We start from the raw sequence: 12,798 nt of genomic DNA, 5'->3' as shown, positions 1-12,798 counted from the left end.
GCCCATGCTTCCTCCTCCTGGCCCAGCTTCCTTGCTGTGCACAAACATCCCTTCCCGTTCCTTATGTGGAACCATGCACCATCTGCACCATTGCCAACAGGCTGAGTTCTCCTACCAGTGGCTGTAATTTCTTCAGACTTCTCTCACAGGTTAGAAGAAAACTACTTGTCAAAGTGTTCTGCATTCTTGTGATGAGCTTTTTGCTGTCACAAGAGGTGACCTAAACTTCTTGGCCGTTGCATCCATGTCTTGCAAAACCATCCTTCCTTTGTTTATTTGTTTGTTTCTTTTTCGAGACAGGGTTTCTCTGTGTAGCCTTGACTGTCCTGGACTCGCTTTGTAGACCAGGCTAGCCTTGTGCAAAACCATCCTTATTTTTACTTCCTGGAGGTACTTATCAAAGCCTTTAGGGTCACTCGGTGCTCTGCTTCCTGGACTGCTTGGGGTGGCTTCAGAAGGTATGAGCTGGTGTGCAGAGCAGGCATGAAGCTATGCGAGGGAAAGTGGTGCCACAGGCGTTCTTGTGACGTTTATTTCGTTTCCACTCGTTTATTCTATAGTTCCCCTGTAGGAAAAGGTTGAATTATGAAGATAGGCACCTTTAAAGCATGCACTCTAGCACTAAAGCCCTGTCCTTGGCTTGCTGTGAGGCCTTTCCATGGGCACAGCCGACTGCCACTACTCATCTAAATGTACTCTGGATGTAGAGACATGTTGTAATCCATTTATTTTAAAGTCTTTTCAGTTCTTATAGAAGAGAAAAAATAATCGTGGTATTGTGGAAAGAAAATCAACCCCATCTGAGGCAATCAAGCACATTATGGCAGAATTAGCCTTGCAGATGAGGCTATCAAAGCAAGCTCATACACTGCCATTACTTGCGCACTTTGAGCTATGTCACTCTTTCTTCACAGTTCCTTTTGTGTTTAAACAATAGCTTGAATGCCTGTTTAGGAAAAAAAATCATTTCTACCATTTCCACTATAGAGTCTCTTAGGTGACCTTGTTGCACATCTAAGTTCATTGGGCCAATTGTTAGCAATTGTTAGGCATACTTCTTGGCTGGATCCTATTGATTTTGAATTATCCGTGCTCTAAAATGATGTGTAAATAAAGCTATTGGGTTTCTGACACACATTAGAGCGTGAGCTGTATTTAACAAATACGGAAGTGAAAGCAGGGAGTGCACCACTTGTACTGAGCTCAGTGGACCTGCCCGCTGGCTGTGCTCTCTAGCCATGAGGCTGGCGGCGGGGATCCTGCAGGACCACACAGCTGACATCCCAGTTAAGGTCCATTGCATCCGGAAGCAACATCTACAAGCAGAGGAATGAAATGGCTTCCTTGTCTTTTGGATGGGCCTGAAGGTCAAGTTAGTTTATTTGCTTTTAATTTAGCTGAAATTATAGGCTGGCTGAAAGATCCCTTTGTAGGGAGCAGTTCTTTAAATAGCCACACAAACCTTTGGTCTCTCTCATTTTCCTCCAACCTCTTCTCCCGTTTGCAGGATTAGGAAAGCACTTGGGAGGGACATTAATCTTGCCAGTGTTGTCAGGAGTGATCAGCGAGTTTTATTAAAAAGCCCGGATTGCCTGAAAGGCCTCCTTGTCTGAGTCTGAATGGCAGGGACATGGTAAGATCTTGGGGCATGCTGTCAGGACCCCTGATCTCGCCCTCTGGACTGCGAGCTGACACTCCGGGAGGAAGTGAAGGAACCCTGCTTTGTTGAACAGACTGTGCCTGTAGGCAGAGCTGGCCCTGGCATCATGAGGTCTCCAGGCTGCACTGGGCCCAAGGCCCTGCTGTTCTTACTGCTGCCGCTGCTTCTGCTGCACCAGGAACCCGTGAATGCCACCTTCATCAGCTTCAACCAGGGCCTGAGGGTGATGAAGGGCAGTTCTGCCTTCCTGTCTGCAGATCACCTGAGGTTTGCCATCCCTAAAGAGAAGGATGCCTGTAGAGTGGAGGTCGTGACGAATGAGCCGATAACCCAGAGGGTTGGGACACTCACTCCACAGGTAGGTCACATTTCACTTCTGTTCAGAAGTGTGTGTGTATGTGTGTGTGTGTGTGTGTGTGTGTGTGTGTGTGTGTGTGTGTGTGTGTGTGTGCAGTGTGGGAAGGCAGAGGGATAGGTAAAGGGTTTCTTAAGGCATTGTTACAAGTATGTATCATATTTGAAACCAAGGCATTGAAAGCCACAGGCATGGGATCCTATTCCTTTTTTCAAGGAGGTTAAACATATTTTTGAATACTTTAAAATACTTATTTATTTATGTATTTAGTGTCTGGACATGGGCATGTACAGCATGCTTGTGGAAGCCAAAGAACAAATTTCAGGAGTTGGTTTTCTCCTTGACCTAGGGAGATTGAACAGGTCATCGGGCTTGGTGGCAAATGCCTTTACCCTCTGACTTATCTTGCCAGCCCTATTTTTGAATATTCTTGACTGGATTTAGATAATCAGCCTGGCACTGACACAATTTGATCTAAATTATATTAACACGTTGCAGGAATGAAGGGTTAAGCCCATACTGTTATGTGTACACTTTTTCTTAACAGAGCATTGTTATCCAGAAACCTTTCTAGTTTCTCTTCTCAGTGCAGGGAATGTCCGTGTCTTGCGAGGTGCTTGACCTTAGAGGGTAGCCATTCAATCTGTCAGAAAAAAAGGAGAATGTGAGAAAATCACAGGTTTCTTGGTCTTTCATGTTAGGGGCGTGGGAGAGGAAAAGGGAGAGAGAAGGAGGAAAGAGGGAGATTGAGAGAGAGAAAACTATTGCAAGATTGAACGAGACAGAGAGAGACAGACTGTAGTGAGCAGTCACTTGGAGGGTGTGCTATGGCCAGGGTTACAGGATATTCTGTCCCGAAGCTCTCTCACTCATTGCCAGTGAAGTAACTTCAGAGAGGACAGCAAGGTTACTAGGCCAATTTCTTAGTTGGGTCTTGTTAGTCTTGAGACATTTTTAGGTCCTACCCAGACCCCAGAATAACAAAGTAAATCACGATGACTAAGTCTTCCAAGTCATCTCTGTTATGAAATTTTCTGATTTTAAGGAAAAAAATCTAGTTATCAGGAGGACATTATGCGACAGAGACAACAAAACACCCAACTAGATTGGGAAATTCTTGACTAGTTTAGAACACCTCCAAGTGACCACGTGATCTAGTGTCTGCTAATTGTTTGAAAAAAAGTCCACTCTGGCACTGAATGTATGTATGTGTATGTTTCTAGGAGTAAATATGACACAAAAAAAAATGGATTTACAGCATCTCAAGTGGACATGCGATGTGTACATTATAAAATGTATTTCCTGGTAACCCATTAAGATCTCTAAGCATTATGGTTTGTCATGTGCCATAGGCATGTTTATAGGAACACTGTTTCTCACCAGTTTTTTCCTAATTTTAAATTCTGATAATTTCAGCAAAAACAAGATTGCCAGGTAAAGTCTAGTTTGAGGAAAATTTATGCTTTTTAAAATCCAGAGTGGTTCAGCCCCTCCCAGGGACTTATTACTATGACTTTTTGAATTAAGCATAAGTAAGTACATAAGTGTATGTGTACACACACACACACACACACATACACACACATACACTCACACACACACACACACACACACAGAGAGAGAGAGAGAGAGAGAGAGAGAGAGAGAGAGAGAGAGCTAAACAAACATTATTCCTTAATAGAGCTTAACAGTAAGCTTCAAGCTAGGCTTATGTGAATCCATTCGTAGTAAGACTATTGTATTAGGAGCCCCCTGCTGTGTAATGAACAGTTTTGTGGGATTTGTACAGAAATGCTTTATTTAACATCTGTTCAATTAGTGTTTTCATTTCATTACTGAAGTTTGTCTTAGAACCAACAGGTTTACTCCCATTGCGTATTTGGAAAGCCACATGCGTGGGTTCATGCTAGTGCCTTCTGTCTCTCTCATCTCCTAGAGAGCCAGTTAGACAGGTCAATGGCTGTGTGCTCTCGGATTCCCCGGGCAGGACTTCCTTAGTGCTAGCACTCCACACCTGGACCAAAGCATAACGTTTCCTGGGTGGAAAATCACCTTGCTTTGGTGTTGAGTTTGCTGTTTTTGAATCTGAAATACAGCATTAAGAAAACATCTCTAGTTTGAACCACTTCGCTGTCATTAAAGTGAGTAATGAGTCAGGAATGTGTGACAATTTAATTATAAATTGTAATTGAAAAGCAGTTGAAGTGGAAAAAAACAAAGCTAGACAGTAATTAGAAAAGGATTTAGCTCTCCTTTGTTTTAGTTAGTAAATTTATGGTCAATCATGGTTGTCGCCTTTTATAAAAGGAAAACATATTAGGAAACACGGAACAGATGTTTCTTTTAACAAAGCAGATTGTCTCTTTATTACCGTGGCTATTTGTCAGTGATATGGGGAGGGGTCCCCTTTATCTTCCTCCTGGTTCTCAATTCAAAAGAGGACTAGAAACTCATTCTTACTCTTCCCAGGGTGGGCTTTGTCTCCTGAAATGTCTGAGGCCATAAAAAGTGCTAAGCACACACACCACAACAGCTACGCGGACACACGGATGGTCCTCAGAACTTTGCCACCTTGGGTCAGGGCAAGGGGAGGATTATGACATGTGCAGGAGTCTTAAAACCAAATCCCCAGGGTCCTAATATAAAACAGTCATTTCTTTATTGATTCTCTGGGAGATGATGCTGTTAATTATAACTTTATCAAAGGAGAGTAAATCGTCTTTGATTCTCATTGGCCATTTGTTTGTTTGTTTTTTTTTTTTCCATAACTCCCAAGCTGTCATTTGCAAGTGTATGAGAAACAGCTGTAGGTCCTGGGTGGCTCTCATCAGTACAGCAGTGCACACAACCAGTGTCTCCACCTTTGAACATAAAGACTTTATTTGAGAAGGAAAGAAAGAATAAAACCACACAGAAGTGGGTAAATGTGTTGTCCAGACACCCAAACAGACCTCTTAATTCAGTTGCTACAAGCTCCTGAAGGGGTAAATAATCTTTTTGATGACTAGCAGATATTTAAAAACATTACAGCGTATAGGCATATAGTTATTTAGAGACTTAACATCCATTACTTTGTTTGTTTGACCTGCTTGGATTATGATAATTTGGACATAGCAAAACGAGGCACAACAAAACCAAGACGATGAGTGGGCACAGGGGTGGGGAAGAAGAGGTTGTTGGTGATAAAAAGATACTTGTACTCACACTGCTAGTAGAACATAGGCACCCCCAACCCCTTCCCCCCTTTTATTTTGAGACAGAATCTCACTAAATAGCCCAGGCTGGTGTGAACAAGAATCTTGGGAAGAAACTGTGTCTGCCAAGACTGATTGACTGTTTAAGGCTTCAGTGATGTGGAAGGGTTGGAATGTTGTCAGTCCAGAGACTAAACAGCCATTCCTTGCCCACCTCTGTGTGGGAGCTAGCAACCTGTGACTGAGAGATAAAAATCTTTTGAAATATGTTAATTTAGCAGACCACTGGCTTCTACCAACCCCAAAGCTATGGCTGCCATCACATGACATCTAAAACTAAAAACAAACAGCCTCCTCGCATCTTGCTATAACCACCCTCTGATGTGCCATCAATGTATTTTAAGCTTGCTTTGATTTAATGACTTTTTTGTTCTGTAAAACTATGAAACTCCATGAAACTGCTTCCTCGTGGGAACATGGAATTTAGGATTGCCCAAATCTGTGCTCCCAGGCCATGCTCACTCAACATGGCTCTAGAATACATAATCTTTTACTTCCTTTTCGGAGCTTTGTTTTTGTTTGCTTGTTCTGTATGAGACTATGTTTTGTATGACTCACTATGTAGCCCAAGCCGAACTTGAACTCATGAAAATCTTTCTGCACCAGTTTTCCAAGTGCTGGGATGGCAAGTGTGTGTTGCCACAACCAGCTAGCACATGGTTCTTCAGGCAGTACCATAGAGCCAGAGAAATCAGACTTTGCACTGGGTTTTCTCATTGACATTTCCTTCTTTGTGTGAACCAGGTCTTTGATTGCCATTTCCTTCCCAACGAAGTCAAGTACGTCCACAATGGATGCCCGATTCTTGATGAGGACTCTGTAAAGCTTAGACTTTACAGGTAAATGGCACAGAATCCTTTCTTATTGTTTATTTTGTTTTATTCTTGCCAGATAGGCATTAATGTACCCCTTGGGCATTTTCTAGGACTATATTGTTTCCATGGGGGAGTCATTAGAATGCAATTAGAAAGTGACCATCAGAAATTAGAGATCTGAGTGAGTGAGGCAACAGTGCAGCCAGTTTCCGGTTCTTTTCCACAGGTTACTAACTTCATGTTGTTTCCCTCCAGTCTTAGGCAGAGGGTTCTGTTGCTCCATTCCATTACTTTGCTTTGACGGAAGACTCAAAAACACAAGTTCCTTATGAGAATCCGATATTACAAAATCAAATGAAATCCTTTGATTGGATTGCCAGCTGCTTAGTTACAGGAAATGCATTTTCCATTTTTGAAAATTAAATAATACAAGTATGTTTAGAATCAATTATGGAAGCCGGGCGTGGTGGCGGTGGCGCACGCCTTTAATCCCAGCACTGGGGAGGCAGAGGCAGGTGGACCACTGTGAGTTCGAGGCCAGCTGGGACTACAAAGGGAGTCCAGGACAGCCAAGACTACACAGAGAAACCCTGTCTCAAACAAAACAAAACAAAACAAAACAAACAAACAAACAAACAACAAAAAAAACCCACCAAACCAAACCAAAACAAAAAACAAAAACAGAATCAATTATGAAATTAAGCATAGAGTGACCATTTAATCCTTTAAGACACCTCCCATGTATAGACACAGAGAAAAGCTATGCTAACACAAAAGCTTGCACAGACTTTTAACTCTGAAGCCTTATTCGTAGCTGAAATGCTGGATGGCTTGAACTGATGAGTGGCATAACCATACAATGAAATATTAGTGAGCCACAAAAGCTAATGAAGTCCTGATTTGTACAACAAGAATTAACCTAAAGACATCATGTCAAATGAAAGCAGCCAGACACAACAGAACAAGTAGCATTTGGTTCCACTCATATGAAACACCTTAATAGGCAGGTTGATAGAAACAGAAAGCAGATTAGTTGTTACCAGAATATGGAGGAGGGACAATAGGGAAGCGACTACACTTATAACCACCAAAAGAAAGTCACAAACAAAATGCTGTGCTCAAAGAGTGAAATGGCGCCAAGGATTCCCTAGGAAGCTATAACATCAACACAAAGGGGCTTGATCCTTTCAAACCTGAGTCAAAACCAAATCAAGCTCAAAGAGATTGCCAAGAAGGCTAGGAAAACAGATGTAGTGTGCTTCCAGACCCTTTGGCTTTCTAGCATGTAGGAAGAGTGGGAAAGGGCTCGTACAAGGCAGCATTAGAGGAGCTGTCATGCACTTGGTTTTAAGGACATCAGTAATAGAGCATTCAGAAGGGATGGAGCCAGGGGACCAGGGAGCAGTTTATTCCCCTTGAATCTCCTCCTCAGCTTCTTAGTCAAGCTATTTGACTTTTCTGTGCCTCAGTTTCCTCATTAGTGAAAGGGGATGGAAAATGCCTTTTACAGGGTCCTATGAAGTTGTGGTGAAGGTCTTATTAAAACACCTAGACCATATTACAAATGCATCTGTTCGGAGTTGTGTGGTCAGGACGCACTCATCAATTATGCAGCATGAAGATCCCTCTCCAGTCACCTCTACAAACGCCCTGGACCACAATCACTATGGCAACAACAATTACTCATTTAGTTTACATGGCAAATGCTGAACTGAGCATCCAAATTGGCATTTCTGAAGGGCAAAAGTTCTTGACGCTGAATACTTCACTCCTCAGTTGAAACCCTTAAGCTCTTCAATTATTCATGTGCTGGAAGTGGGACTCTGAGATCTCAGCAGTCATTAGGCAGTGGCATGGATGGTGAATTTGAGAGCAGGGTCCTCATGAGAGATGCTTAAGGAGGGAAGTGGCAAGAAAAACCACTGACACAAAGGTAGAGATGAAACCATGGAGACAGGGAGGCCAAAAGTAGAGGAGAAAATGGAACTCAAACTCCACATGAAATACACATTTTGTGAAGGATAATTTTTGTTGTTATTTTGCTTTGGCTTTGATTTTCTTGGGGCTCAGTAAGTTGCCCAGGCTAGCTTCAAATGCGGTCTGTATCCCAGGCTAAGATCTTGGGGGCACACTATCAGAACCTGTGGTCTTGTCTGGACTTCAAGCTGACACTCCGGGAGGAAGTGGCTCAGCTGGGATTAAAGGCAGACATCACCATACCCTGCCCGTGAGGGGCAATCTGAGCACCAATAAACATTGCCTTTATTCTGTTCTCTCTCCAGATTTACTGAAACAGACACCTTCATGGAAACCTTTCTCTTGCGGATCTACCTTGTGGAACCAGACTGTAACATCATCCGTCTGAGCAGCAACGCACTGGAAGTGACTGAATTCTATGGCTTATCCCAGGCCATCGATAAGAACTTGCTCCACTTTGATTATGATAGGGCAGCCAGCCTGGACTGCACCATCAGACTGGACCCAGCGAGGACTCAGCTGCCAGCCCACGGCAGGCTGGTTGTGGTGAATCGTAAGCCAGAGGGACCGCGTGGAGATCAGCCACATAGCTTTTTCGCTGAGGCCCATATGTACCTCTTACTAGTTAAGCTTACTAAAACCGACCCAAATGTCTAAATGGTCATTTTTCACATTGACAAAGAGTTCTACTTAACAAATATAGTTTTACCTTGTTGAAAACTATGTACTAGGGTTAGTGAGATGGCTTTATGGAGAAAGTCACTTGTCACCAAGCCTGACGCCGAGTTCAATGCCTATAACCCACATGGTGTAAGGAGAGACGCTCTCCTCCAAATTGTCTTCTGACCTCCAAACTTACACTGAGGTTCGAGTTCTTTTGGGGACATGTATGCACACATGCCGATGGGATGGTTCAATTGGTTTGGATACTGGCCTCTAAGCCTGATGGCCTAAATTTGATCATCTGGTCTATATGGTGGAGGGGGGGAAACTGACTTCCACAAAATAAATAAAATTAAAATGAAACTAAAAATACATTAAAAAAAACCCCCAAAAGTAACATGTAGGGTAGCTAAAGCTGTGAATTTGGAATCAGAATCAGGAATACCTGGGTTTGATGTTTATATTTTCCTTTATTTATTTGCTTATCAATGGATCCAAGCCTCTGTTGGGTGGGAAAAGTGGACAGCCATTCCAGAGGGTTGTGTAAAGGAGTAAGGACACTGTGTGCTTGTTCAGGTCTGGCCCATTATAGTGCTCGTGAGTTTCTAGCTATGATTATAGCAGGGGACAGAAGTGGCAAGAACAGTGTGCTCTTTACTGAGCACAGCGGGGTTGTGTTCTAGTAGAGACTGCAGGTAGCAGCCAGGCTTGAAATCCAGATGTTGACTGTAAACGCCCCTCGTGGTATTCAATTAGTTACTATATTCCACAGTGTTCCCTGTGTTAGTCGTGCAAGCAGTGCATTTTGAACACTTGAGTTTATACAATCATTGTATTCAACTGGCTGTCTGAAGACAGTGCTGTGCGTTCTAGAGCTGGGGCCAGCCCTGAAGTGTCCGGATGGAAGCTGTGCCCTGGAAGTGAAGAGAGTGGCAAGTCTGACCTTGAGCTGTGAGGAGTTCCTGCTGTCGGGATTTCACTACCAACACACACAGCCCCCTTCACCCAACGTTGACTACATCCCCATCCATGTGGATCTCACTGACAGAAGGAGTGGAATCCTATACAAGGTAGGGAAGGCTTCCTGTCCTCTTGAGGACACAGCTGCAGGCTTGTGGGTGTGCCTCCTAGTCCTCCAATCAGCAGCTTGGGGAGTATAAAATTAGCATGTCATTTGCATCTTTGTGTCTTCTGTAGTTCCACACTATGAGGAAGGGTCTGGGTCTGTTTCCATGTTAACCTCTTCTGCTGCCTACATCGTGTGTGTGTGTGTGTGTGTGTGTGTGTGCGCGCGCTTGCACATGCTTTGAGGAATGAACCTGAAACCGTGTGTTTCAGACTCAACCACATACCCACACCCCAGCCCCTCTCCAAAATTTCAGTTATGGGTTGGCCCTTTGTAATTACCTTTTTTTCCCCTTCCTTGACAACAAGGCTTCTGCTCCGTAAGGCCACAATGTACTGAGAGTCAAGACACCTAGTGCCTTGGCTGCCGCAGACTGTATCATTTGTGCACTACCAGACCCTTGGTTCACTGAGGGGATGGGTTCCCAAAGGCTCAGATCTTTCCATGTGTTCATATTTTTTTGCCCTCCTCATTTTTTTCACATTGAATTGATAGCCAAAAGTGGACAAAGCTTTATGAACTACTTAGCATGTTACTCTAGTGTTCACATATTCTACAGTTTGTTTGGGAACCTGGGCAAACAGTGCCCTGGCTGACACAGCCCAGATTTATGCCACTATGATGATCCAAGGGGATTTTGGGTAAGACCCCCCCCCCCCCAGCATTACTATCTGCCTTCCCACTAGCCTTTCTTCTAATAAACCCAGTCTAATGGTGAACATCATTACCCAAGGAATTGGTGATTCCATAAATAATTACAAATGGTGAAACCAGACCACAGAATCTTTTGTTTGTTTTTTGTTGTTTATTTTTAAATTTAATTTTATTAATTTATTCAGATTACAACTCAATTGTTATCCCATCACTGTGTCCTCCCATTCCTCCCTCCTGCTTTCCCCCTATTCCCCTCCTCTAGGTTAAGATTGAGGGGGACCTCCTCCCCCACTATATGCAGACCACAGAATCTTATAGTTGAGATCTAGAAATAAAACTCAGAAGAAATCTTGTTTAACTGATCAGCTGAACCAGCCAGGAAGCTTTTTGAAAGGACAGGTTTCCCTGCCTGTAGCTGACAGTTGTGAGAGCTGGTACCCAGGCTGCCTGGGTTCAGGTATATTTTTAACTAGCCATCTGATTTTGGAGTTTATATCTCATCTTCTTCATCTTAACTGAGGCTGCTGGAACCTACCTCTTAGTGCTTAGTGCTTGCTACAAAGCTTGGAGCATGTTAAGCATGCGCATATTGTTGTTGGTTTAAATAGCCACCAGCAGGTTTGAAACAATAGTGTAGCCTAGCCTCTTGTTTCGCAGCGGTGGCCTTGCTATTTATATGTGGCTGTCTTATGGCTACAGACTCAACACTGGATTCTAGTGTACTAACACATAGTGTCCGTTTGGCTTGTCACAAAGCTTCTTTCACTATCAATGACTTTTTACCTCTATTAAAAAAGTTAAGACATTTTTCTTTCTGAATTATTTTTCATAATTGTCCCCTCACTGTGTCAAAGGCTGTATTTGTGGTTTTAGGTCAGTTTCACTGTGAGACTTCTAAATGAGCTTCTTGCTTATTTAAGCCTTCACCTACTGTGTAGTCATTTTGACAAGTCATAGATTCATTTATAAATATAAAGACAATGTGCTCATTGAGGAAAACATTAACAACATTGGAATATAAGAAGAAAATGAGACTGATTTTATTGAGAACCATTTTCTTACATACAGATGCACAGTAGGGGCCGTGTACACCAAAGCTCATTTTCTTTCATGGCATCAATTTCTCTGTGAAGCTTTTTATAAAAAAATTATTTTTATTATAATTTATTCACATTACATCCTGATTGTAATCCCTTTGCTCTTATCTTCCTGTTCCCACCCTCCCTCCCTTTTTCACCCTATTCCCCTCCCTTAGACCTCTGACAAGTGGAGACCTCCTTCCCCACCATCTGACCACAGCCTATCAGGACTTGTCTGGATAGCCTGCATCCCCTTCCTCTCCCAGGGCCTCTCAGCCAAGAGACAGTGTTCAAATGTGAGCACCAGAGTCCCTGTCAGTTTCCCCTTCCCCCGCTACTCTCCGTTCCCTTCCCCATGTGGAGAATGAGCTGTCCATTTGTTATTATCTGAACAGGGGTTCTAGATTCTCTGCATGCAAAGTCCTTGGTTGGTGCATCAGTTTATGCAGGCCCCCTCTGGGTCCAGATCTGCCAGCCTTGATTGTCTCTTTGTGGAGCTCCTGACAACCCTACCTCCCTACCCTACCCTTGTCCTTCAATCCCCCAACCCTTCCATACCACTAGCAGCTCTTCACCCAGAGTCTGAATGTGAGTCCCAGCATCTGTCCCAATCTCCAGCTGGGTGGAGTCTTTCAGAGAGCATCTATGTTGGTCTAATATCCACTTATAAGTGAGTATATACCATGCGTGTCTTTCTGGGTCTTGGTTCTCTCACTCAGGATGGTCCTTTCTAGTTCATCCATTTGCCTGCAAATTTCAAGATTTTCTTGTTTTTAATAGCTGAGTAGTATTCCACTGTATAAATGTACCACAGTTTCTTTATCCATTCTTCGGTTCAGGAACATCTAGGTTGTCTCCAGATTCTGGCTATTACGAATAAGGCTGCTATGAACATAGTAGAGCAAATGTCTTTGTTGAGCATCTTTCGAGTATATTCCCAGGAGTGGAATAAGCTGGGTCTTGTTCTTTGGTTACTTTTATGGCTTTATAGACCATTCTTGCCAAGGAACCAAATACCCTATCACTCATAATTTTTTTCTTCTAAATTAGTTAATATCAGTCCTGGAGGTCATATGAGGTGCTCATGTGTGCTAGGCACATGCTTTACCTGCTGACAAACACCCCCAAGCCAATTTCGTCTATGCCTTTAAAGGTCATTCTCTTCATGTTTGTCTTTGTAACCCAAGGTTAAGTTTTATTGCATGGAGAAGTTCA

At 43.1% G+C, this 12,798-nt stretch overlaps 1 protein-coding gene across 1 annotated transcript in view; it reads left to right on the top strand.

The window, feature by feature from the left end:
• Frem1 (FRAS1 related extracellular matrix 1) overlaps positions 1–12,798 on the top strand; it is a 139,230-nt gene that overhangs the window by 18,930 nt on the left and 107,502 nt on the right. Inside the window, exons 2-5 of the mRNA XM_051156676.1 lie at positions 1,508–2,018; positions 6,014–6,108; positions 8,367–8,664; positions 9,579–9,794. Of these exons, the coding sequence (XP_051012633.1) occupies positions 1,767–2,018; positions 6,014–6,108; positions 8,367–8,664; positions 9,579–9,794 (861 nt within the window). The 5' untranslated portion in view covers positions 1,508–1,766. The remainder of the gene's footprint in view (positions 1–1,507; positions 2,019–6,013; positions 6,109–8,366; positions 8,665–9,578; positions 9,795–12,798) is intronic.

The sequence above is a fragment of the Acomys russatus genome, chromosome 2 (assembly GCF_903995435.1).
Source record: "Acomys russatus chromosome 2, mAcoRus1.1, whole genome shotgun sequence".
Lineage (NCBI taxonomy): Eukaryota > Metazoa > Chordata > Mammalia > Rodentia > Muridae > Acomys > Acomys russatus.
The sequence above is the reverse complement of the archived record's forward strand: the minus strand, read 5'-3'. Positions and strand labels throughout refer to the sequence as shown.